The sequence below is a fragment of the Schistocerca gregaria genome, chromosome 3 (assembly GCF_023897955.1).
Source record: "Schistocerca gregaria isolate iqSchGreg1 chromosome 3, iqSchGreg1.2, whole genome shotgun sequence".
NCBI lineage: Eukaryota > Metazoa > Arthropoda > Insecta > Orthoptera > Acrididae > Schistocerca > Schistocerca gregaria.
The window spans coordinates 257644780-257672493 of record NC_064922.1 but is presented as its reverse complement, the minus strand read 5'-3'; the positions used below and the strand labels follow the sequence as shown (position 1 = coordinate 257672493).

At 37.5% G+C, this 27714-nt stretch overlaps 1 protein-coding gene across 2 annotated transcripts; it reads left to right on the top strand.

Annotated features, from left to right (window-relative positions):
• On the top strand, nucleotides 1–26883 carry LOC126353823 (ADP-ribosylation factor-like protein 3). Of its 2 annotated transcripts, none has more exons than XM_050002943.1 (4): nucleotides 1–45; nucleotides 10712–10972; nucleotides 16978–17214; nucleotides 25525–26883. In XM_050002943.1, exons 1-4 carry the CDS (start codon nucleotides 16–18, stop codon nucleotides 25564–25566), a joined length of 570 nt encoding a protein of 189 aa, XP_049858900.1. In that variant the 5' UTR covers nucleotides 1–15; the 3' UTR covers nucleotides 25567–26883. The 2 variants fall into 2 exon arrangements, with proteins under 2 accessions (XP_049858900.1, XP_049858901.1); XM_050002944.1 differs by lacking the exon at nucleotides 1–45 and adding an exon at nucleotides 334–518.
• Nucleotides 26884–27714: the final 831 nt, after the last annotated feature.

The following is a 27714-nucleotide window of genomic DNA, read 5'->3' as shown; positions in this document are numbered from 1 at the left end:
GATAGTTAGTTCACCATGTTCATCAACGACGAAAGACGAATAAGTGTAAGCAATGGATTGTGCTTTCCAAAATGATGATGTTACAAATTATATGACTGAAAATTACAATGCCTGTTTATACTGCAATGAATTAACGCTGCCACCAGATATGAATATTATTATATTATTGAATCAGTGTGGTCTGTATCTCATAAAGGTCAGTAGCAGTGGCGGTGGTAGTGCTAACAGCAGCAGTCACCAATGGAAATTCGTGCGTTACTTCAAATGGCCCGCCCAACTGTGACGGGATCCGTAACCAAGACTATACCAACGATGTACAAAAACCAAAGATTTACCACTTCGGGGTAGACACAATTATCATCGTAGTTGTGAATATTATCTTAGTTGTTTACACTCGTGATTATCAACTGTAGCGTAGCGCCGGGAAGAATTTGTTTCCGTCAGAGTTGTGTTTATTTATGCGAGCAGGAGAAGGAAATGTAATATATTAACAAATTGTTATAAAATAAAAACAAATGGCAAGTATTCGTTATGGTACCACATTATCATATTTTTCGTAGCCATATGAAAATATGTTTTAGTTTTCACAGCGCGAAACGAAGTTAGTACGTGTTATTAGTTGTTACGCATTTATGCGTATTGTTTTATGTAATAGAAGCAACAGGATTCGTGATAGCGGTAATGTGAATTTTCTGCTCGCCTTTTTTTTTTTTTGCTAAGGACGCATAATAATAAAAAACCTTAGTAGTCCAATTTTTTGATGTTCGATAAAGGTAGTGCAGTGTCTGACGTCCTGCACTCACGCTCAGCCAGTTCTATTTCTTTGATTTGTAGACTAATGGCGATATGGTTTTTACAGTAAAACCATAGCTAATTCTTCTGCCCTTGTCAACCCAGATTGTGCTCCGCCACAAAGCAGACCTACCTAGCTGTCAACAGAGCGGTAACTTCTTCTACTGACTTCGTTTTTCGGACTACATATGAGATGTGTTCATACAGTTAACAAATGTTTACACGACACTGAAGTTTTACATAGATTTTATTGCTTCATGTTTTAATCCTCATTTCTCATGCTTCCTCTACTTTCTGATTTCATCACCAGCAAGCAATCATGTAGGCCTATCTAACTGGATTGAAGCAGTTGCTTATAGGTGATAAGTAATTCACTCTTTAACTCCACAATATTACTCAAGACATTGCATATGCTCTGGGAGATCGTGGAATTCATTTATGTGACTTCTCTCTGTACTAAAGTTAAACCCTCAAAGTCTTTCTAGGGATTTTCTTTCGTCCTAGAAGGACCATTTATTATGACACTTTGTTTCCCAGACACAGTCACATTTTATGTTGCAGTCACAACCAACTATGTGTATGAAATAAGAAGTAGTTCACTATATGTCAATCACTGATCTCCTCCAAGTGCAGAGGCACAGTGATTAAGCACACTGGAGTCACATTCAGGAGGATAATGGTTCAAACCCGCATCCTGACTAACGTTTTCTGTGATTTCCTTAAATCGCCCCAAGCAAATTCCGGGATGGTTCCTTTGGAAGGGTACAGCCTATTTCCCTCCACATCCTTCTCTAATCTGAGCATATGCTACCTCTAATTGCTTGTTATTGATGGGGTGTTAAATGCTAATCGCCTCCTCCTTCTCCTCCTCCACTGATGTCCTTTGATGAAATGACATTTTTCCAAAAGATTGCAGAACACTTGTCAAAATACTGAGCTTTTTAAAGAGAAATCTGCAAGATTTTTGACACAAGGTAGGATTCTTGTAACATTCTTCTGTATTCCTAAACTGGTGTCTCCGTCAGTTAAGTTTCCCCAAATAGTAATTCTGTACCTAAACAGTGACTAGAAATATAGGTGGAGTGTTCATTGATTTCTTCCCTTTTAATCACCTGTAGTTGTTGTCATGGATATTGCAAATGTAACTGAACTGAGGTGCTTCATTAAGTCTTGGGTGATGGATTTATAGATGAGGTAAAGAATGATCTGTTAATAGTCCCTAAACTGAGCTCAGTAAAAGAAATGTTTCTTTTATTTCATTGTTTGAATAGGTAAGTTAGACAGTCTGGTATTGTGTGAGAAGTGTTGCACTGTGTGTATTAATCTTTTCACGGTATAACACTTCACTATTTATCTTGACACAGTTGATATCAGATATTTCAGGAGCTGCTCATTCTGTAAGAGGACTATTACTGCTTTTTATTTTTGTACTTCTGACATCTGCAAGGAGGACAAAATTTTGCATAATTTAAATTGAAGTAATCTGCTGTGTTGACTCCTTCATAATGTTATATAACCAGCATAATGAGGGTACTCTGGCTCACAATATCAAAAGCTGCTATTTGTATCCTCAAATGAATTCATTTTTTAAATAGTAAGTCTAATATGAAGAAGACTTTGTTTCCAGTAAGTAAATAAATATTCAGAACATAATCAAAATGTAACAGAAAAAAGTGAAATTTCAGTAAAGGCAGAAGATGAATACAGTGCCCCAAAGTTGCAGACACATCTTTATTGCCCCAAGTTGCAGTCACATCTTTATAACATCTTTGTCATTAGCTGGTAAGTTGGTTTGTACACTACCTTGGTAGATAGCTTACAGTTTCTAAGGAAAGCCTACCTAAACAAGTCTGATAAAAATAAAGTTAATCCTCTATCTCCAGAAGTAGTTTTCATTATAATCAATTCCTTTAAGAATAAATTTCTAAGCAGTAAAATAACAAAATGTTTTTCAGCTGAACTTAGTGACATGTTGAGTTACTTAAGAAATGAATCTTTTCTCAGTAGTGCTTTTTCATGCTGTTGTCATGCAGGTCCACAATAAAGAATACAAGATATTAGTAAAGAATTACCAGTGCCCCTCACCATGCCAGTTCTTTTGAAAAAGGCGTGTAATGCAGAAAAACCCAATAAACCAAGAATCCTTATCTTTTGGAGTAATTTCTGATTTGTAAACTACACTACTGGCCATTAAAATTACTACACCAAGAAGAAATGCAGATGATAAATGGGTATTCATTGGACAAATATATTATACTAGAACTGACATGTGATTACATTTTCACACAATTTGGGTGCATAGATCCTGAGAAATTAGTACCCAGAACAACCATCTCTGGCCGTAATAACGGCCTTGATACGCTTGGGCATTGAGTCAAACAGAGCTTGGATGCCATGTACAGGTACAGTTGCCCATGTAACTTCAACATGATGCCACAGTTCATCAAGAGTTGTGACTGGCGTATTGTGACGAGCCAGTTGCTTTGCCACCATTGACCAGACGTTTGCAGTTGGTGCTGGCCAGGGCAGCAGTCGAACATTTTCTGTATCCAGAAAGGCCCATACAGGACCTGCAACATGCGGTTCTGCATTATCCTGCTGAAATGTAGGGTTTCGCAGGGACTGAATGAAGGATAGAGCCACGGGTCGTAACACATCTGACATGTAACGTCCACTGTTCAATGTGCCATCAGTGCGAACAAGAGGTTACCGAAACGTGTAACCAATGGCACCCCATATCATCACGCCAGGTGATACGCCAGTATGGCGATGATGAATACGCGCTTCCAATGTGCATTCATTGCGATGTAGACAAACAAGGATGTGACCATCATGATGCTGTAAACAGAACCTGGATTCATCTGAAGAAATGACTTTTGCCATTTATGCTCCCAGGTTCGTCGTTGAGTACACCATCGCAGGCACTCCTGTCTGTGAGGCAGCATCAAGGGTAACCGCAGCCATGGTCTCCGAGCTGATAGTCCATGCATAGTTGTTGTCTTGCAAACGTTCCCATCTATTGACTCATGGATCGAGATGTGGCTGCACGATCCGTTAGAGCCATGCAGATAAGATGCTTATCATCTCGACTGCTAGTGATAAGAGGGTGTTGGGATCCAGCACGGTGTTCCGTATTACCCTCCTGAACTCACTGATTCCATGTTCTGCTAACAGTCATTGGATCTCGACCAACCGAGCAGCAATGTCGTGATACGATAAACCCCAATCGCGATAGGCTACAATCTGACCTTTATCAAAGTCGGAAACATGTTGGTACGCATATCTCCTCTTTAGATGAGAGTTCACAACAATGTTTCACCAGGCAACACCGGTCAACTGCTGTGTATGAGAAATCGGTTGGAAACTTTCCTCATGTTAGTACGGTGTAGGTGTCGCCACCGGCGCCAACCTTGTGTGAATGCTCTGAAAAGCTAATCATTTGCATTTCACAGCATCTTCTTCCGGTCGGTTAAATTTCACGTCTGTAGCATGTCATCTTCGTGGTGTAGCAATTTTAATGGCCAGTAGTGTATGATGTCCTCACACAAAAGTTGAGGAACAGTAGACTCAGTTGGTCATGATTTTTATCCTGTGTGCAGATAACAGTGTGTATAGGGTCCATGTCAGTCACTTAAGTATAAGCATTTAAGTGTTTGACATATTTAGACATACTCTTCCATGGTTTTATTTTGAATACTCTACTGTTTCAAATATACATAAATGATATTCCACTTGCTCTGTCAGAATATGAAAGTTTTGTCATTTAAGATGAAGGTTTTGCCCTTTTTGCTGATTATACAAGTATGGGAATAAAAATAAATCCCCTTAGCTAGTAAAATATTTGGAAAATCGGCAGCTGGTTCAAGACAAAGGGACTGAATTTTGACAAGCCATGGTGCATAAAATGTGGGTTTTTCACCGAACTAACTCCACAAGCCAGAAAAATAGCTTACTCCTAGAATGAAATACAAGAAGTAAAACATGTTACACCTTTGACACTTCAGATAGGTTATAGACTTAATTGAGAATCATTGTCAAATTGTTCAAAGCAAAGGGAATGAATTTTGACAAGCATCAGTACAAAAAATGTAGTTCTTATCAAAGAGCTGTACAAGCTTTGAAAATAGTTGGGTCAGCTGAAAGTTGTAATTCCACCCATCCACTTTGACCCTTGATGTAAGTGTGTTGTACACTTTGACCCTTGATGTAAGTGTGTTGTACTCTGTTGTGGTGTGGTGTTTTTGATTTGGGTTGTTTTTGTAGATATGACGTGTTGTAGTATTTAATGCTGCTCACTTGTGTTGTATGTTTCCGTTGCTTGTTTGGTAATTTAGTGAGTCATTTAAAGTTGGGACCTGGATGTTTCAAAAGGATAAAATGTGCATTTGCATTAGAGGAGTTAGTGCCAGTTTGCTAATCAGTTATTCTGACTTTGGGTATTGTGGCTACTGGATTCATATGTGCGTTTGCAATTAGTAATGCCACATGTATTTTATGGTTGGAGATATAATATTATTTATTTCTTTTTGTCAGTCATGGCATGAACATAAATTTATTAGGGTTGGGTTGTTTGAGGGAGGAGCCATAGGTCTCATCGGATTAGGGAAGAACGGTGAAGGAAGTCGGCCATGCCCTTTCAAAGGAACCATCCCAGCATTTGCCTGGAGCGATTTAGCGAAATCGCGGAAAACCTAAATCAGGATGGCCGGACGCGGGATTGAACCGACGTCCTCCCAAATGCGAGTCCAGTGTGCTAGCCACTGCACCATCTTGCTCGGTCATACATTTATGAGAAGGCTAATGGGCAAAGATATGTTCTCTATGATCAAGTTCCTACAGTTATTTGGAATGATTGTGAACAGTTTTGTTTTTGGTGTTTGGGGGATTTTTTTTTGGGGGGGGGGGGGGGGGTTTGATGGGTGTACATGTGTGTACGGGTGTATTTGACTAACCCAGGTATATGTAATGGTGCCTGTAGTTGGTAAGTATTTTTTTTGTTTTTTATCTGTTTTGTATTTTAATATGTACGGTATGTGTGTTCATGTTTATAATTGTTTGTGTATGCCAAAATTGGCGGTGATGCAAATTTTCATGAATTTCAGCGTTTTTCTTGTTAGTATTTGGTAATTGTGTTGGATTGTGGTTGGTAGGTATTGCGAGCAAACTGTGGTTGATTAGGTTACATTTTTTATATTTGTTGTGTACATGAGTTTTGGTTTGGAACTTCCTGGCACATTGTACTGTGGATTTTATTTTAGACAGACACAGGATAAGTGAAGGTTTGGATAATGTGTAATGGAGTTGAAGATTTGAATGTGTTGTGTTTTAGTGCTACTGGCTTCATTTTAACTGCCATATAGGCTAGTGAAATTTGTGGTTTTGGAGCTATTTGTGTGTCCATGGTATGGAGGGCTTCTTGTGAACTATACAGCAAATGAAATTTGTGGTACTTGGTTTTTTAGTTGTGAGGGGGTTAGTGCTATTGTGGTCTTCATCTGATCTATGTAGGTGATCCAAAATTTATGATGCCAGTGGTGTTCCTTAAAAAGAGAGAGAGAATTTTATGTTCGTGATCTTTGGGTTAATATTTGTTTTGGGAAATTATTCTCATCATCATATATTTATTTATGGGTCAAAGGAGACAGGTGGACTCACAACTTTCATTTTTGCCAAATAGTGTATATACAAGAAGCAAAAGGTGTTAAGTTTTGAGACTGCAGATAGATTACCTTAATTGGAAAACTTCCTGCAGAGAAGCAGTATTGTGCTGTAATTCAGCTATGCTCGCAGTACTCATGGTTATTGCTATAGCTGATTTAAACAGTGGATGAACTAGTTTATAATGCTCGTTTCCATTACTTACAAGTTATGGAATCATATTTTATGGGAAACTCAACTTATAGCGATAGTATTTTTGGAATACCAAAGTGTAAATGTAACACAAGGGCCGAAACATCTACTACAAAGACTTAGGGTTGTTAACACTAGCGCAAAAAGGAATCGGGTAAATGGGTACACATGTAGACCTGCTGAGTATCTTGCCAAAACATATTGAATGGCATGTAATTACTGTGGTAGACTTTAACACTTAAAGAACTTCTTGGCAACCCCTCCTATTCCATTAAGGAGTATCATCACAAAACCTTCTTAAAATTTATTTTATGAGCATTAACACTGTAATACAATGAAATGTTAATGTCGTTTTATTGTATTACACTTCGATCAAGTCTACATCTTCGAATTCTTCACACATCCCAGAGACCCCTCCACACCTGATCCAGGGAATAAGACTAACGTAGTGTACCATAATTGATTGCCATACATTATTTATTAATCTGAATGTTGTTTGTTCATGGGGCAGAATATTAAAAGATACCAACTGTTTGCTACTTAATGTGTTTGATGGTGAGCTTCCAGATGTTCAGCCATTTTATGCATAAAATCCAGAAGTGCACTATCAGTCAAATATGCAAAGGAAACCTGAGAGATTGCTTACAATATTTTCAACAGTGAGTTTTTATAAGTTATGAGATTGGTCAGTAGTCCTTTACTGTTGCTGTATCTCCCTTGTGTGAGATTGTTTGACGACAGCATACTTAAGTCCATCTGAGTTCCTAGTCTCCCTGATTTGTTTTTACTTTTTTTCCTTGGAATATGTACATTCCAATATACATTAAACTTTTAATTTACATCTGGCAGATTGTGTGTTTCTTTCCTGTCTATATTTCACAAATTCTTCCAAAGTGAAATTTCTTTTAATTTATTGGGCATGCGGCTGTCCACTTCTCATTATTTGTGTAGCAGCAGTAGTAGTAGTTTATTCATCTGTGGATCACTTTTGCAGGGATATTGGACATTCCATGAAATTACAGTTGCAGAAAGAAGAAAAAAAGTAAAAATCATAAGTAGGCTAACAGAAATTAAACTTGTACAGATCTTGCAAAAAATCATTTTATTTAAAAGAAAGCGACAGATATTTTAGGCTTCTTTACAAAATAAGTTGTTGTTTTATCACAAAAGTTTTCCGTTATCTTTGTTGCTTTACGTAATGTATAAAATTTAATTTTGTTTCCATCCTGGAGTTTGCAGTGTTTAATTGTGTTTTAGCATACTAAAATAAAGTCACATGTAATTGTGTGGCTTTGTGTGTGCATAAAAAAGAATAGGAAAGCTTCGTGCAAAATGGGTTTATCATGATTTGGCTGACAAAAAATTAAGTATGTAATCTGAAATTTTCTGAAAGCGACACAGAGCTGATACTTTTGGAATTCTAGCTTACTAATGTGTTGTTGCGGCAAAATTTTCTGTAAACTGGTGTGAACTTGCGGGTCTCCACTCATTGATTTTTGAATATATCCTAATATAATTATATATTCTATAATATCAGTTATCCTCAGAAATTCACACAGATATGTAGTGCAACATTATAGATATATTTCACTTATATCAGGATTCACACCCTACTTGGAATGAATATTCTGACACTTACAGATTTTATGCCCATGTAATTGTTGCTCTTGATAAGCATCTTGTCTGGATTGTACTCAACAAAATTCTTACTGTACATTATAAGGGTCAAGAGGAAAACAGAACATAAGTTTTTTTCAGTTTTGGCTATTGACATAATGTTAATGGCTGCTGTGATGTAATGTATATATTCACAGTTTTGCTGTTAGTTGGTGAAGCCGTCGAATGTGAAAGCAAAAATACGTGGTTGTGACAGACTGATCTGTAGCTTAGCCTCAGGTCTAAGTTAGTTTGGAAGGTGACAGTTTGGCTGTGAGTTGGTAAATCAATGAATGTGAAAGTAATAAAAAAGCCTGATTGTGGTGACAGAGTGACACGTAGCTTTCTGTTGGTAAAAAATCACCCCTGATATCACATTATAGTCACCATATTATTTATGGTGTTTGTCGTATGTTTCTGATGACTTGTATCAAATATTCCTCTTTATCCCATTATAAACTATATGAACTTTTCTGATGATGATTTTCTCAGACCTTACTAGGCCCACCAATTACGTACCCCTTAAAGTATTAGCTAGCATGATCTACTTTCTCATCTATCCCCCTACTTTCAACGTCTCCAACTTTCATTTAAAAGTGCCAGTGTTGTTAGTTACAGTTCTGTTTGTTACTGTAAATTTCTAGAAGCTTCTACAAACTTGTTTCCATTCTACTTGAACAATTTTGCATGTAAATGTCCTATCATCCATCAGCTTAGCAATACTCAAGAATGGACTCTACAACAGTGCATTTACTTGAGAATAGTGGTTTTGGTGTGAAAATAAAAATTATTGAAGTAGCCAGGATACAAGATAGGTTTACATTGAGAATTTTCATTCCTTTCTATGTTGCTGAAAATAAATATCATTCTGGCACAAACAAACTGGCAACTAATTTGAAGACACAGTTTAAAAACTTGATGTATATAAAAATAAATGAAAAAGTGTACCTGATTAGCCACAGATAACAGCCAAAGATTCAGCAAATGATTTTTTTTAATTCCTTACAGAACTTTGGCTTGCTAACAGTGTGTGCAACTGAACAAAAAACAAAGTATAGTATTATTTAAGAAGACCACACTCCACATTTTTAATACTATGATCTTTCCATTTGGAGTGTTGTCTAAAAACAGGCAAACACTGAAGATGCTTCAATAATGGTATCATATAAGAGAAAATTGTATATTGTTGCACAATGTATCTCATGCCCATTGCTTAATTAGCTTACCCATATGCACAAGTTGATCTCTGCTAGTGCAGCATATACTGCATTACAAATGTGACCACAAGGATTGATGCTCATCTGCTTGACAGGAGATTCCTTTTTCTCATTCTACTGAAGTATTCTACCCATGAAAGGATGACAAGTGGTCTAGCACTCTACCTTTTGCTTTTGTTTGAATTGCAGCATTGTTGCTTATCATGGCTGGTTTGGAAACTGCAAGTTTGCATTTTACCCAGCTACAACCAGTGTGGCAGACCCTATTCTGTGCGAACATTGGCCATGTGTGGAGTATACAATATCAAAGGACATTCGCTGACCTTGGCTAGTAACATGTGCAGTTGATTTTCATAAGCTGCTTTGTCTTGGTTCAGATATCCTCTGTGATTTTCAAGTTGCATATCTTTACATACTAAACAAATAGTTTGATTTCACCTTGCTCAAGATGCAAAGCCATAACACATTTATGGGTATAGCTCAGTGAACAATCTTGGTGAAATTAGATTGCATACTCGCACACAGGGTAAAATACATGTTCCACAATACTGTATGTGGCATACTAATAGGCATTGAGGGTATGATTAACATGATGAACTATTTTTATACAATAGGTTATTTCCTGAATAAAAACAGTAGCTGGGGTTGCAGCTCTCTAAAGTATAACAACATATTAATTTATTGTCACTTACAAATATAGGTATTATTATTATTATTATTATTATTATTATTATTATTATTAGAAGGTAATATTATTTGTAATTTAAGTCACATAAAGGCACACAGGATTTTTACTGATGCATTACCAATTTGGTACAACCATTCTCTTACTCTCCCATAGGAGACCTATATATGGAAGTTTTTCGAAATCTGTACTAGGGTGCAAATTGATGATATTTATGTGCATAAGGCATTGCCAAATGTGGAAGTTATGTTAAGTGGAAAAGGCAGGTTATTGGCTGCCGAACGTTCGAGATAAAACTGTAAATAGCAAAGAGTCAAAAATTTGTTAGTTGAACTTGTTGGAAGTGTGTGTATGATTGCTTACTAAATAGTGTAAATTATTATAAAATACGTGAGTAGCTTCACAGAATACCTTTCCACATAGGTAATGTCGGATAAGCTATATTACTTTTTTTATCACATGAAGTATGAACAGACAATTCATACATTATGTTTTTTCATGTTGCATATAGGGTTTGCTTTCAATTCTTCGGAAGCTCAAGTCCTCTCCTGAGAAGGAACTCCGCTTATTGTTGTTAGGCCTTGATAATGCTGGAAAAACAACGCTGCTCAAAAAACTAGCGTCTGAAGATATATCACACATCACTCCAACACAAGGTTTCAACATAAAGAGCGTTCAGTCAGAAGGCTTTAAGTTAAATGTTTGGGACATTGGTGGACAAAGAAAGATTAGGCCATATTGGCGAAACTACTTTGAAAATACAGATGTTTTGGTGAGTAATATATTTAGATATTTATACATGAACTATGAAATATAAATGTGCATGTGCAGACTTACAAGTGTATGTACATTCACAATATGCAATTGACTTCAGCCTAAAATTTAAGCTAAATTTTCATTGGCAAATTATCCTTATCAGTGCAGTGTTTCTTCCAGATGTACACCCTCCTATTGTAAGAAAACACACATACTTGAGAGTTAATCAATAAAAGTCCTGAAAATTTAATGAAATATATTTCTCATAGCAGAGTACTGACACATAGCTGTATGATTTTTCTGCAGGCTGTCATTCTTTATGGAAGTCTTCCAGCATTTACACTGCACATAAATTCCTGTGTATTGATCCACGATTTTTACATAAGAAAGGAATATCTGTCCTTACAGTGACTCATTGAGTGGCTCAGACGTATAACAGATGGTGGAATTGAGAATTGCTTAGTATAGTGAACAATGAACAGTCGCATAATATATATTTTTTATGATTGTGATTCTTACAGTGTTAACTGAAGGCTAAAGACAAGTGTTGGCATTCTGTAGATCAACAAATTATGCTAGTAGATTTCTTGGTTTTTCTTTGTTCTTATTTCCATTACCAAGCGTGATATCAGAATTGTATATTACTTACTTCCTGTGTATTTAGCTCTTCCACAAGAAGACTGCTTCATTCTAAGAGAGACTTTGGGAGGTGGAATGGTGAATTACCTAGTCACACCATATTATTATTATTATTATTATTATTATTATTATTATTATTATTATTATTATTATTATTCAAGCCTTCTTCGTGTGTGTTTTTATTTCCCCTCTTCCAAATCATTATAACAGTTTGCTGTCATCAATTGGTCTTTCAAGTCTCAACTTCTCAACACCTCTGAAAGTAGCTGTTGTTATTCGGAGTCAGACTGCCTCTCTGGACCATGATGATATGTAGCAAAAGCTTTTGAAGTGGAATGCAGCTCAGGGGAAAACACAAATATGGTACATGAAGTTGGACCAGTCCCTGGGCTCACATACATCATGGGTATTTCCAGTTTTGAGGATGTGATTCTTACTTTTGTAAATACTTCCACTCCTGGAAAGGAACAAGACTGCTACCCAGATATAAATTATTACTGTCCTTGCTGGTACCTCAGGCATTAAAAATTCTATAGAATCATTTCATGATGACTGCCAAGTGTTCGGCCATATCCTTCAAATCTCGTGCAGAGGCATCATCCCAGGGAAATGATGATTTGGGATAGTGGAATGCTGTGCTTCTGTCTTGTGTGGTTCATTTTTGGGGAAGGTAGTTCTTGATGCCAATGGTGGTGATAAGTATAGATGGGTCCTGTTGCAGAAATCCTCAGTTAGATTTCCAGTGACCACTTCAGATTTCCACTTAGCCTTGTGAGACCATATGAGAAGCTGCATAAATGAAATAAGCAAAAAATTATTACATAAACTGACAGTCTATTACATGAGATCCCGTTTTGATCAAGGTGGGGAGGGTAATAGTGATCTAGAAATGCCTCAGCAAGATTGATGCTCAAGTGTGATTTTCTGAGAACTGATTGATGATTGTGGTATGGATCTGTTGGGGTTCTGGATTTTCTTAGATTGTGCATGTGAGTTTTTAGGCCTGACAGTTTGAGCAGGTTAGCAAGGTGAGATTTTACAGCTGAGAACCAATGGTGATGTTTGCTGGAGGCTTTTGTAGCCAGTGTGAGAAGAGTTATTCCAAAGCAGAAGTATGAGGCAAAACAAGTAGTATTGTGTTTGTTGGAGGACAAAGACTTCGTTTTGGGAGATGGGATGCAGTAATTTTGAATGGCAAAGCAAGAATATCTTGGCAAGAGAATGGAGTTAGTTCATAGATTGCATGTGCTTTATTGATGATGTGAATTTGTAGCTCTAGGTTAATGAGAACTTTGAACTGATGGAACTCAATTGGATCATCCACTTATGTAGCATTCTGCCTAACATAGAGCAGTTGATTGTTACAGCTGGTTTACAACCATGATATATGAGTTCTTCCCCATAACATTAGTTTCTCTAAACTGTGCAGACAGAAACTTTGCCTTCAACAGAACTGTGTCTGCTCACACAATGTCGACCTTGCTCCTGTCATCAGCCTGCCTTTACTCCCACTCCTGTTCTCATCTCATTTAAACATGACCAAATAATTTTCTACAAATAGTTATCCTCAGAAATTGAAGTATTAGTAATAGTTTTAAAGTGAAAAAACTGTTCCTACCTTTTGTAACTGTTATGAGGCATACATGAAAGGTAAGACGTGTCCATTGCCAAAGTAAATATATCCATTAGAAATAGCTCTTATTGGTAGTTTTAGTTACGTACAAAGCTAATGTGTATGTCTACATGATCGTCATTCACTTCTTAACACTTTCCATGTGTTGGAATAGCGTCTGCATCAAAGTCCCTATGTGGGAATTAAGCTTGTTGTCAATGGTGGCCTGGATATCATCATCTTCAAACCATTGTCCACTGAGCAATTGTGTGAAGTGCAGAAAGAGGTAATAGTTGCTAGCCATGAGGCTGGGGCTATAGAATGAATTATCAAAAATCACCCAATGGAAATCTGTGTTACAGTGGTACAGGCAGTGAAGCAGTATGTGACTGCACATTATCATGGAGGAGGATTATTGTGGACAGCAGTTTCCAGTGCTGCTGATTTAGGATGGAGATGCCAGTTTAGCAAGTATTTTGCCACAAAACACAAGCTGTAATATCGATATCAATTATATCACCATTTTTTGTCCACTTACTGCACAATTTTAGGGAACTGGATGCTGTGCCTCCCATTGTGCTGTTTATCATTCACATTTATATGGTGATTTTTAAAGTCTTGCCACCACTATCTAACCTTTCCTTCATTGGAAATTGGAGGTCTGTAAACTAGGTACAACTCTTGAATAATTTGAGCAGCTGTAGATCCCTTTTGCACACAGGAAGTGACTTACAGCACCAATGATTTTCGAGGCCTTTGTTGTCTGCTTTCATCCACAGTCAAATGAATACTGAATCATTACAGTGAATTCTGACTCTTCGTAAACGATCAGTAGATGGTGCTGAATTGTGTAGTTTTGTTCCATGTTGCCAGCATGTAAATTTAAAGAAATGACCTTCACTTTTGAATAAACCTCACAGTTCTTTCCTCAGGGACAAAAAGTGGATAGATATGTGAAGTTTGGGACTGAAGTTTGTCGCATAGACTAGAGGTTGAGAGGGAGACAAAGGTGAATGAAGAGGGGTGTCCAAAAAAGTAGCTAGTCAAATATAGTATGTTGGTAATCACTATGTCAGCTTTAGTCCAGAGACGACTGAACAGAATGTGAATTGAAGATGGACTGAAGCGAAGAAGAATGAGTAGGAGAATCCAAAGTACTGTGAAGAATTAAAAAGGAAAATAAAAAAGGGGGAAGGGGGGAGAGAGAGAGAGAGAGAGAGAGAGAGAGAGAGATGAAGATATGAAGATATGAAGATATTAAAAAAACCTCAGAGGCACCCTGTTTGCCACTTGGATGTCAAATGGTTCATACCATTACATTGCCAAGGCTATGACTTTCTTGAGTTAAGCCTTGAAATATGATCATCTATCCCACTTTTGTTTTTAGTTGCCTGTCTTACCTCCATAACACTCCTGTCAACCGATATGACATTCCCACACCATTATCTCTCTACCCCAAATTTCATACCACTGCTATTGTTCCAACCAGTCCCACTGTAAGACCTGCTCCATGCATCCACCCACTACCACTTAAACTCCAACCCCACCCCAGGTAAATTGTATAACATCAAAGGCAGGATAATACATGAAACTAAACATTCTGTGTACCAACTAATGTGTTCACAACATGGCTTTTTATTTGGTAATATTTACCAGTAAACAGTGAGTACATGATTGGACGCAGAGCAACTATCTGCCTTTTTGTTTGTCCATCCTTGTGCCTGGAGGTCTGGGGAAGTATGGCTGTTCACTATTTCAAGAAAATGAAACACCTACAGCCGCCATTATGATGTCATTTATTGTGTATCTACCATTTTCAGAACTTCAATGCAACATTCACGGCCTATGTTGATGCTGAAGGGGTTTTCACGATTGAACACCTGGTTTACGCAGACTACTACAGACGTCACAGTTACTGGTAGTCCACGTAAACCAGTTGTTAGCCACTTATGCATCGTATATATGAATCGTGATAACCCCTTCAGCGTCAACTAAAGCCAGAAGATAGTGCATTCAAGTGCCGAAACTGGTAGCTACACAAAAAAGGCATCATAAGGACAACTGTAGATGTTTCATTTTCTTACTGTCTGCCTTGGCTGCTGAGCATGCTCTACAGCAGCGGTTCTCAACCTTTCCAACTTTGTGAAGAACAACTAAAGATTATAAGGAGAGGGTGTGACATAGTTCGTGAACTCCATCAGTGGATTCACATCCGCAAGTCAATATGGTAAGCTGATTGGAGAATGTCCAGATGACATTCCTGAATACAAAAAAACCTGTAAAAGTTCAGAGGTGTCTCATAACAACACCAGGAGGTATTGCATGAACAATTGTAGACTTCATATGGCTATCATAGCTGAGTGCAGCCAGGATTAAGGTGTCCATTAATATCAGGTGATGCATGAGAGGGGTGTTTTCGATTGGGATTTCAGGGGTACTGAGGAATACAACCTCTCCTTATCTCTATGTGAGCTTCTCCATGCTCAAATTGTATGCTAAAACATTCAAAGAGACTTTTTCTTTAGAAGTTTTACTAAATTTGACTAACCAGCATTCAGGGTTTAGAGAAAGATTGACCCAATTTAATTGATTTGTATTTCACTATGTGTAAATTGTACACGAACAGTGCACATACCAGTCAAAAGATGAAGTTTTAGAAAAAAGTCCACAAACCAAAGGTTATAAATATGCCCCCCCCCCTCCTCCTCCTTTGCTGCTGGGCAAATATCTAAGCGGTAACCAGACTCGTCCATCATGCGAAGAAGCATGTCTCATGTTACTGAGTTCACCAGCAACAGTGACACGGTTCCATGGGTTGGCCATTGTTGTTGGTAAAGGTGGGACATAAACAGCTCCTTAACAGTATAAATGTGTAAGCCTCCATCTTTTTAAGCATCACCACAAAATTTAGTACGCTATTCTTTGTCATTCTCATGGAGGGCTTACCCCAGTTGTAAGCAATAAGGCTTGTACAGTATTGTAAACACTGTCTTACAACTCACCATACAGTTGGTTGATGTATTCCTAGTTCCATACTAGCTCTGTTGATTGACTTACATGGACTAAGAACAAAACTGTCTCGTATTCAGCTGATGTTATACTCTAAGACACCCTTGTCAGCCAGGACTTTTTCCTTTGCAGAGATTTGTTGAAATTGCTTAAATCTATGGCTTATGCATTTCCTAGTTGGTGGTTCAGTACAGAATCTGAGAAATAAATGCCCACTCCACTGCAGCTGCCAACTCACTTCTTGCAAACTTAAGAACGCAGAAAACTTCCTGCGGCATTATAGCCTCTTGTTCACAGCTACCTATTTCCACGAGTACCCTAGTTTACACAACTATCACAGCTCTTGCAGCCATTTACGCAGCTAGCGGTTAACAAAACAAATCTTTGACCTTCCTCTTTCCGTTGGTATATAGACTGTTCATGTTCTTTTCATATGATGTGAAATGCAAATTAATGAAACTGTGTCTGTCTTTTGGATTAGCCCCATATTTTCTAACAACTAGAAAGAAGACATCTTAATAGCAATTTTAAAATCAGTAGTGAACGTTACTTCTCCCAGTAGTTATTGTAGATCCATTATCTCTGGCTTTATAGTAAAGATCCAAGAGTGCACAATCAGTTGACATCTAGTTCCCTCTTGCACAAAATAGATAGAGCACTGTGGCATTGCTTTATTAAAATATTAAGATTTTGTTTATCACTTGACTGCTTTGTTACTTGGTGAAAATACATACCATTATTAATACCTCTCTACTCTCCAGATATATGTCATTGACAGTGCCGATCGTAAACGCCTAGAAGAAACTGGACAGGAATTAGAAGAGCTGCTGATGGAAGAAAAGCTTTGTGGTGTACCATTACTTGTCTATGCCAATAAGCAAGATCTTCTTCATGCATTACCAGCATCAGAAATTGCTGAAGGCTTAGGACTACATACTATTAAAGATCGTCCTTGGCAGATTCAAGCTTGCTCTGCCACTACTGGCGAGGGGATAAAGGTGTGCATATGATGTTTTTCCATCTCTTTGTGCTCGAGGCCAGTATCTGTGTCTTTCAGTCAATATTCTATTTACTGAGCAAGGGATTGCAGCAACCACTTATTAATGTTAACAAATTTATTTTATTACCCTTTACAGGTTTCAGGTGTTTTCATGTCTCTGTATGGAAAGTGCACATCTAGATTGTTACTATGAACAAATAGCAGGTCTGATATTTGTTCTCAGATCTCATATTTTCAGCACCTTTTTTGGAAGTGTGGCTGCCAGAATTTTAATAGAATGCATCATAATCACGGTCTGCACATCTTTTACAAGTGAGATTTCTATGGAGTAATTTTTGTCTATTGGAACAGGATGCCACAACCAGTTTTGTTTCATATTATCAACTTGCACAACATTTACTGACAGGTTGCATTCAATTTTGCACAGTATTAAGTTGTTTGTAAATAAACTTAATTTTAGAAACAACAAGCTACAAAACAGCTTTATACATTCACAAATTATTATGTTGTTCATAGATAACATCCCCCCATGAACCATGGACCTTGCCGTTGTTGGGGAGGCTTGTGTGCCTCAGCGATACAGATAGCCGTACCGTAGGTGCAACCACAATGGAGGGGTATCTGTTGAGAGGCCAGACAAACGTGTGGTTCCTGAAGAGGGGCAGCAGCCTTTTCAGTAGTTGCAAGGGCAACAGTCTGGATGATTGACTGATCTGGCCTTGTAACAATAACCAAAATGGCCTTGCTGTGCTGGTACTGCGAACGGCTGAAAGCAAGGGGAAACTATGGCCGTAATTTTTCCCGAGGGCGTGCAGCTTTACTGTATGATTAAATGATGATGGTGTCCTCTTGGGTAAAATATTCCAGAGGTAAAATAGTCCCCCATTCGAATCGCCAGGCGGGGACTACTCAAGAGGATGTCGTTATCAGTAGAAAGAAAACTGGCGTTCTACGGATCGGAGCGTGGAATGTCAGATCCCTTAATCGGGCAGGTAGGTTAGAAAATTTAAAAAGGGAAATGGATAGGTTAAAGTTAGATATAGTGGGAATTAGTGAAGTTTGGTGGCAGGAGGAACAAGACTTCTGGTCAGGTGAGTACAGGGCTATAAACACAAAATCAAATAGGGGTAATGCAGGAGTAGGTTTAATAATGAATAGGAAAATAGGAACGCGGGTAAGCTACTACAAAGAGCATAGTGAACGTATTATTGTGGCCAAGATAGATACGAAGCCCACACCTACTACGGTAGTACAAGTTTATATGCCAACTAGCTCTGCAGATGACGAAGAAATTGAAGAAATGTATGATGAAATAAAAGAAATTATTGAGATAGTGAAGGGTGATGAAAATTTAATAGTCATGGGTGACTGGAATTCGGCAGTAGGAAAAGGGAGAGAAGGAAACGTAGTAGGTGAATATAGATTGGGGCTAAGAAATGAAAGAGGAACCCGCCTGGTAGAATTTTGCACAGAGCACAACTTAATCATAGCTAATACTTGGTTTAAGAATCATGAAAGACGGTTGTATACATGGAAGAACCCTGGAGATACTAAAAGGTATCAGATAGATTATATAATGGTAAGACAGAGATTTAGGAACCAGGTTTTAAATTGTAAGACATTTCCAGGGGCAGGTGTGGACTCTGACCACAATCTATTGGTTATGACCTGTAGATTAAAACTGAAGAAACTACGAAAAGGAGGGAACTTAAGGAGATATGACCTGGATAAACTGAAAGAACCAGAGGTTGTACAGAGTTTCAGGGAGAGCATAAGGGAACAATTGACAGGAATGGGGGAAAGAAATACAGTAGAAGAAGAATGGGTAGCTTTGAGGGATGAAGTAGTGAAGGCAGCAGAGGATAAAGTAGGTAAAAAGACGAGGCCTAGTAGAAATCCTTGGGTAACAGAAGAAATCTTGAATTTAATTGATGAAAGCAGAAAATATAAAAATGCAGTAAATGAAGCAGGCAAAAAGGAATACAAACGTCTCAAAAATGAGATCGACAGGAAGTGCAAAATGGCTAAGCAGGGATGGCTAGAGGACAAATGAAAGGATGTAGAGGCTTATCTCGCTAGGGGTAAGATAGATACTGCCTACAGGAAAATTAAAGAGACCTTTGGAGATAAGAGAACCACTTATATGAACATCAAGAGCTCAGATGGAAACCCAGTTCTAAGCAAAGATGGGAAAGCAGAAAGGTGGAAGGAGTATATATAGAGGGTCTATACGAGGGCGATGTACTTGAGGACAATATTATGGAAATGGAAGAGGATGTGGATGAAGATGAAATGGGAGATACGATACTGCGTGAAGAGTTTGACACAGCACTGAAAGACCTGAGTCGAAACAAGGCCCCCGGAGTAGACAACATTCCATTGGAACTACTGACGGCCTTGGGAGAGCCAGTCCTAACAAAACTCTACCATCTGGTGAACAAGTTGTATGAAACAGGCGAAATACCCTCAGACTTCAAGAAGAATATAATAATTCAAATCCCAAAGAAAGCAGATGTTGACAGATGTGAAAATTACCGAACAATCAGTTTAATAAGCCACAGCTGCAAAATACTAACACAAATTCTGTACAGATGAATGGAAAAACTAGTAGAAGCCGAACTCGGGGAAGATCAGTTTGGATTCCATAGAAATGTTGGAACACGTGAGGCAATACTGACCTTACGACTTATCTTAGAAGAAAGATTAAGGAAAGGCAAACCTACATTTCTAGCATTCATAGACTTAGAGAAAGCTTTTGACAATGTTGACTGGAATACTCTCTTTCAAATTCTAAAGGTGGCAGGAGTAAAATACAGGGAGCGAAAGGCTATTTACAATTTGTACAGAAACCAGATGGCAGTTATAAGAGTCGAGGGACATGAAAGGGAAGCAGTTGTTGGGAAGGGAGTAAGACAGGATTGTAGCCTCTCCCCGATGTTATTCAATCTGTATATTGAGCAAGCAGTAAAGGAAACAAAAGAAAAATTCGGAGTAGGTATTAAAATTCATGGAGAAGAATTAAAAACTTTGAGGTTCGCCGATGACATTGTAATTCTGTCAGAGACGGCAAAGGACTTGGAAGAGCAGTTGAACAGAATGGATAGTGTCTTGAAAGGAGGATATAAGATGAACATCAACAAAAGCAAAACGAGGATAATGGAATGTAATCAAATTAAATCAGGTGATGCTGCGGGAATTAGATTAGGAAATGAGACACTTAAAGTAGTAAAGGAGTTTTGCTATTTGGGGAGCAAAATAACTGATGATGGTTGAAGTAGAGAGGATATAAAATGTAGACTGGCAATGGGAAGGAAAGCGTTTCTGAAGAAGAGAAATTTGTTAACATCGAGTATAGATTTAAGTGTCGGGAAGTCATTTCTGAAAGTATTTGTATGGAGTGTAGTCATGTATAGAAGTGAAACATGGACGATAAATAGTTTGGACAAGAAGAGAATAGAAGCTTTCGAAATTTGGTGCTACAGAAGAATGCTGAAGATTAGATGGGTAGACCACATAACTAATGAGGAAGTATTGAATAGGATTGGGGAGAAGAGAAGTTTGTGGCACAACTTGACCAGAAGAAGGGATCGGTTGGTAGGACATGTGTTGAGGCATCAAGGGATCACCAATTTAGTATTGGAGGGCAGTGTGGAGGGTAAAAATCGTAGAGGGAGACCAAATGATGAATGCACTAAGCAGATTCAGAAGGATGTAGGTTGCAGTAGGTACTGGGAGATGAAGAAGCTTGCACAGGATAGAGTAGCATGGAGAGCCGCATGAAACCATTCTCAGGACTGAAGGCCACAACAACAACATAGATAAACTTAATTTTATAAATTAGAGAATACAAAACAGATGCATACGTATGTTTAATAAACAAGTAAATTGTATAATATTTCAGTAACTATACATATGGAAAGTGCGGCAGCGTAAAGCATTTTCAAAGTTCCACTCACTTTGTGGTCAATCTCTTCCCAAATGCACGCCTCCTTAAAGTTACTGAATCACAGTTCACAGACAGAAAAAGCTATAGGAAAAAAGGCGCTGTACACCTTGTAACCACAAGTCGCACTGAAAATTGTTTTGTCGGTGGAAGGAATAGTTAAATGAAACTGTTTATGTGCGTAACATTTCACTCTATTACAGTAAGCTTGCATACACCAGTCACTACCAAGCCTTATTCTAAGCTGTCTGAAAAGCACACATAATTCATAACTGTAGCCAGTTTATGGAAATTATTAATATTTACCAGAAAGTTTACAAACAGATTGTTTCTTTTAGAATAGCTCACTCAAAGGTTGCTATAATCAATCTCATGTAACAAAATGTTCATGTTCACAAGTAAGCAACACATCACATGAATTTAATTATTTAAAATGTCACCAAAAGCTTCTGAATTTCACTCTGTGCATTAAATCAAACTCTCTTCAACACTTGACAGCACTTCTAAAATATTTTGGTACCAAAATGTCACAGTATTAATAATTTTCATCAGAGCACATATCAGTAGGTCTGATCACAATGAGACCCAAGCCCCGACTCTACTCATCTTTCTCCACAAAAAGAAGTTTCTAGTTCCCCAAAATACACAAGAATATACTTATTTCTGATTGGCAGATAAATGGCGCAGCCACTTGAAAAGCAGCTTCAATTCCACTCAGTCCTGCACATATATACAGAACTGATCAAAATGTGTCACTGAATCAGAACAGTAAATTACCATAAATAAAGTTTGAAAACCCACAAATATAAAATTAACTCCCTTTTAAGAATACTACTTATACCAATATCATAATCTCATTTCCCCAGTCCCATAATCTGACAAAATAATTTGTAACAAATTCCTTGGTATGATTCAGGAACACAAACATTGTTCTCGAACATTCCTCACATGACCAATTACTTCAGTGTACAGCATAATAACTTTACATGAAACATTATTTCACATTCGCATCTTCATTCACTCTCATAATTAAGCACAATAATGGTACTAATTAACAGACAATTTGAAAATTAAACAAACAGAATTGCCAATAAAAATGACAGTATTTTGACTGCAGCTCAGAGAATGTCAGCCAGCTTGTGACCTGTACCAGATTTCATAGAAACTACATACTCAAGCATCTGACTCCACCAGTCCTGCACGACTCATACTGCATGTTTGTTAACTGTTGTTATGTCCCATCTAAATAGACATGATGTAAGGTACTATGCTTCAAAAGAAAGAAGAAAACGCCAGTATTGATTGAGAACAAGTATTAATCTGGGCATATAGTATTGACGCAGGGCAGGAACCTAGGTCAGCACACAGTAGGGCAGGGCAGCACAGCACGACACAGCACATACTGGGGCACAGACAATCAACACAGCTACTGTAGGCCCTTACGTGCAACATGTACGGGCAGCTGCTGGTCTGTAAAGGGAGTCACTATACAGTTGTAATTTGCACTTGCTGGTTTTTTGTTCTAGGGCAGGGTAAGCCAAGAATTTGGCTAGTGCCAAAGTGCTCAGACTTGCTTCACATTTCCCCCACCGCCAAATCACACTGTCTGAGCACAAGAAGGGGGAAGAGGAGAAAACTGAACACACCACATTTAAATGGCAGCTGCATGTGACTTGGTTTTATATTTCACATTTCTCAACAATATAGATCACAAACAAAATAATTTTTTAATATTATTTAATTATTTTTGGCATGCTGAAAATATAATTAATTTTTATGTTGTACAAACTGTCGACATATGGACAGACAAAGACAATTTCACAAATTTTTGCAGTCAAGCTACCACATTATGGTGACTGATGTAGTTTCACAATTGAAAAAAGTCTTTTGCCCAAATATCGTGACTTTAAATACTGAAGCGAGGAAATTTTACATAAGGATAGTAATGTGGACATGCTGAACAATTTTAACATAAAAATATTTGTTATTAAAACTGGAATTACCTTACAGGCGAATCACTTATATCTGCATATGCACAGGGGCACTTTCAAGTGAAATGGCAAGTGGTCTAAAAAACAACTCGAAAAAAAAAGTAAGATTGTCCTCAAAACCTTTAGAAAACTATCCTTGTACCTCTTTCAGAGCCAATTCTTCAAACGCCGGCCGCTGTGACCGAATGGTTCCAGGCGCTTCAGTCTGGAACTGCACTTCTGCTACGGTCGCAGATTCGAATCCTGCCTCGGGCGTGGATGTGTGTGATGTCCTTAAGTTAGTTAGGTTTAAGTAGCTGTAAGTCTAGGAGACTGATGACCTCAGATGTTAAGTCCCATAGTGCTTAGAGCAAAGTCTTCAAACCTCACATTTTCTTTAATGCAAGTGAGCTTATGGAACTGGACTGTCTTTGCCAGAATCTGCCCCTTCTACAACGTGATTTTCTTTTTTAAATGTATCCCCATCAACTCAAAAAGAAATTATCTTGCAATGTTTTACTGTAGTCAGTGTGAGGTCAATCCACTTAAAATCTGCAAGCCATTCCAGATGTTCTAATTTTCATTAATGCATTCCTTTTTCCTTCATTAATTCAATAATATCCAGTTTTAAATCAAAAAATTGTTCAAGGCATGCCCCTTAACTTAACCAACATACTTTACAGTAATATATGAAGACTTCAAACTCTTCATTCATTTCTATTGAAATCAACTGACAATGAAATAATATGTGAGACTTCAGAAATTTTACTGTTCATACCGCCAATTTCTTCACACCCTCCAAGCCTGCATATTTAGCACAAAGTACTTTTTGATGTTCAAAACAACGAATATATCTGTTGATCATTGTAATTTTTCACGTTTTCATTGTCAACTAAATCTTGAAATTCTTTCTGCATGATATTGTAATGTTGTTTCATAGCAAATGCGCAAACCTGCCTCTTACGCAAATTGAGGATTCTCCTCCCTCTCCTTTGTCATTCCCATTTATTTTAAAGGATTGCAATGATAGATCATTAGACTTCCTCTTTTTGTGCAAACAACCACTATACATGTGAATGTCCTTCTTGCCATGAGCAAATAGTTTACTCGGAGTGTTGTGCCAAGCAAACAATACAACACCGCAATGCTGAATGAAATGTCACACTTTTCTGTGTACTTATGAGAAGGACCGAGCAAAGCAGTGTGACAGCTTGGGGTTTGACCCACACATGGTGTGAAGTTTGGCACGCTGTGGCTGGCCCTGTTCTAGAGGGTATGAGTCTTTTCCATTGTTTAAGGATTTAATGCGATCTTTCACAAAGCGGCAAGTTTTGAAGACCAGGGCAACAACATTTTCAATTATAGGTTGTTACGAACATGACAAATGGTTGAGTGTGCTTTTGGATTGCTGGCAAATCAGTTTAGATTATTCAGGAGTCAAAGTTAAAGTAGAGACTGTAGACAACTTGGTAAAGGCTGCATGTGTACTTCTCAACTGCATGTCATTAAATTTGCTGTTATCGGAAGGAGAGAGACAATGAAGAACTTCGAGAAAAGCCTAAAATCCAGCTGTGCCCATTGCAGCACACGCGAACTGTAGCTAGGATGTATGCCTTTGTAGCAAAAAACAGCTTTAAAAATTATTTCATCAGCCCTGTACGAATCATGTTGTGGCATGTTGCAAGTATCAGATAAGGACAATATTAATTTAAATTTCTTTTAATGTTATTTACCAGCACTGTTTGATTTATTGTGGCCATTATTAAGTTACAAGGAAACACAGCTGTTATAAGTGAGTAGTGTATTTCTTTCACTTGTTTAGTCTTTGAGTGTTTTCTTCATGGAACCAGGATGACTCGTGTCATACAGAAGAGGTTCTTTACACCCTAGTCCTATCAGTTCATCCAAAATCATAGCAGCTAGCTGTAGAGCAAGTCAACTGCACCATTCAAGAGACAGTAAACTGCAGCACTGCCACAACCATAGCACAGTGAGTGTAGGTGCTCAGGATTATATGGTAGGACACTTCACCATTAGAAAGCACGTACTGCAGAGAACTAGGTCACTCTACTCTGCACTGTCTGTGCCACCTACAGCCAGGTGTACACCCAGCCTTAGTCATATGTGTTTTATGAAATTACTTGAATGTGCACCTTCCATAGATTGACATGAAAGTATGGACACACAAATTTTATAGCATGAATAAGGACTGGTTGCTTCAGTTCATTGCTCATAAATATGTGACACATTCATGGTTTACTGAAATCAGCTGTAGAAAAAAAATCATGTCATACTGTATTTAATTTTGTTTAAACTACAGTTTAATTTGTATTGGTTACTAAGCATTTTTATCACTAGGAACTATGTTTTTGCACTTACTCTCCTTTCTTTTCAGGATGGAATGGATTGGGTGTGTAAGAACATCAAAAGGAAATAATTTTGCCAGTTAAAATGTATCCATCAGGTACACTGATACTCAGTTTTAATATTGAGTCAGTACAACAGCCACATGAGAATGAGTCTTCAGTGCAATTGAGATCTCACTTTTGATTAATTGTTTTTAGTGTTCCAAGAGTTGTGGACCATTAAAGGTTTTAGGTGCCTTCTTTTAGTTGTAAGCCAGTTGTTGGTACCCGTAATGAATTTTATTTTTGTGTTTCTCAGCAAGGGTTAAAGAAATGGCATTATGTAGTGTTATGTGCTGAGATTTAAAAGAGCGCATTGTTGTAATGGGAAGTTTTAATTTAATTTTGATAGAAACTGTAGATCTGTTTTCAAAATGATTACACAGGGGTGGGGGTGGGGGGTGTCAGTTATGTAACGAAAATATTGACATGCTTAAAATATGTAAGTCAACCAACATTAGACATGCGATGAATAGTTGACTTCACTCTTCAAATTTTTGTCCTTAGTATTATACTTGAACAAATCTTATGTTGCAATGCATTATGTGTGGGTTCACTAAAGCTGAGAAGTAATTTCATACTATGTGAAAGTTGAATAATGTGCTAGTTTTAAAGGGAATCGTAATTTTAATCTAGTGTACCACTCCTCTCATGACACTGTAATAGTCCTCCTTGTAATTACAGTTCCATATTCAGTGGATGTAATGCAGATTTCTTTGTCTGCCATTTTAAATTGGAGGTTCTCATTAATTGTGTAAGATAGCTCCTGATGCTTCACAATAAGAGAGGAAAAAAAAATCAAACTTCAGAGCATATCCATTACATTGATTATTTAAAATTTTAGTGAGATAATTCTTGAAAGTCAGAGCACATGGTTAATGAATTATTCGTCACAAAATACATTTATGTAGTTTAACAATTAGGTCAAATGTCTTCAATCAAAGAGCAAGTGATAAAATTATTGAGCTTTCTAGTTTTATCCAGAGATATTTTTAATGAATCTATATCATTATGACTTGCACATATTAGAGTTTTTAAGAAGTTTTAATTTTTATGACGGTTTCCATTTTATGTGAAGAATCTCAGTTTACAGTCTTCTGTAAACTAGTATTACATGACAAATGCTTATTGCTGAAATATTGTCAGTGCCTTGCATCTTTTTCCTGAATGAAATTTGCTTTACAATGCAGTTGTTAGAGCACAGAAACTATCTAGTCATCCGTCCAAAACTGCTTGTGATATTGTTTTTTATTTTCTCATGAGTAAAAATGTAAAGTAGCTCTATGATCTCATATGATATACAAATATTTATATATGGACATGTGATGTAATAAAGCGGTTTTGCTGAATATCTGTTCTCATTATTATTATTATTCTTACATAATTTTTTGTTCTAATGGAACAATTCAGACTTAGGTTTACTTAAATAATTTTTGGTGAATGCCAGGGTAAGATCAGTAGTGATGAAGTTGTGAAAGTCCTGAGCATCTTTATATGTAACAATTAGGAGGGCTTGTAGTATACTTTCCTTACCTGAGGCTGTTGTTAGTGAACATATAGTATGAAAAGGTATGTTCGGAGCAGAGATAAATTCAGTTTCAGTGGTGCAACAGGAGTGATTGCTTACATGCCTCTGTAGCTTTTTTAATTTGTACAATCTCATTTTCATGATCCCAATATGAGTGATACATAGAGGGCTGAATAACTTTTCTAGATTCTCAGTATCTGTTCTTGAAAGTTTGTAAACTGGCTTTTACAAGATAATTTATGTCTTATAACCAAGAGTCTTCCAATTCATGTTTTTTTAATGTTTCTGTGACCTCCTTCTGTAAGTCATACAAACCTGTGATTATTCATGGCACTGTTCTGTGTTTACATTCAGTAGGTGCTATTGGTCCTACAGGTAATTGGTCTTGGTCTATCGTGCTGTGTGTAATACTCTAAGATGAGATGTACAAATGATTTTTAGGTAGTCTCCCTTGTAGACTGACTGCATTTTCCAGCTATCTTGCCAATGAATCAAAATCTGCCACCTTGCTTACCTAAAGCTGAGCTCTTATGATAAATATCTCTACAAACTATTACACAGGTATTTGTATGACTTCACTGATTCCAGTTGGGACTTATCAGAATTGTAGTCGAATGATACAATTTTGTTTTGTTTTGTGAAGTGCATAACT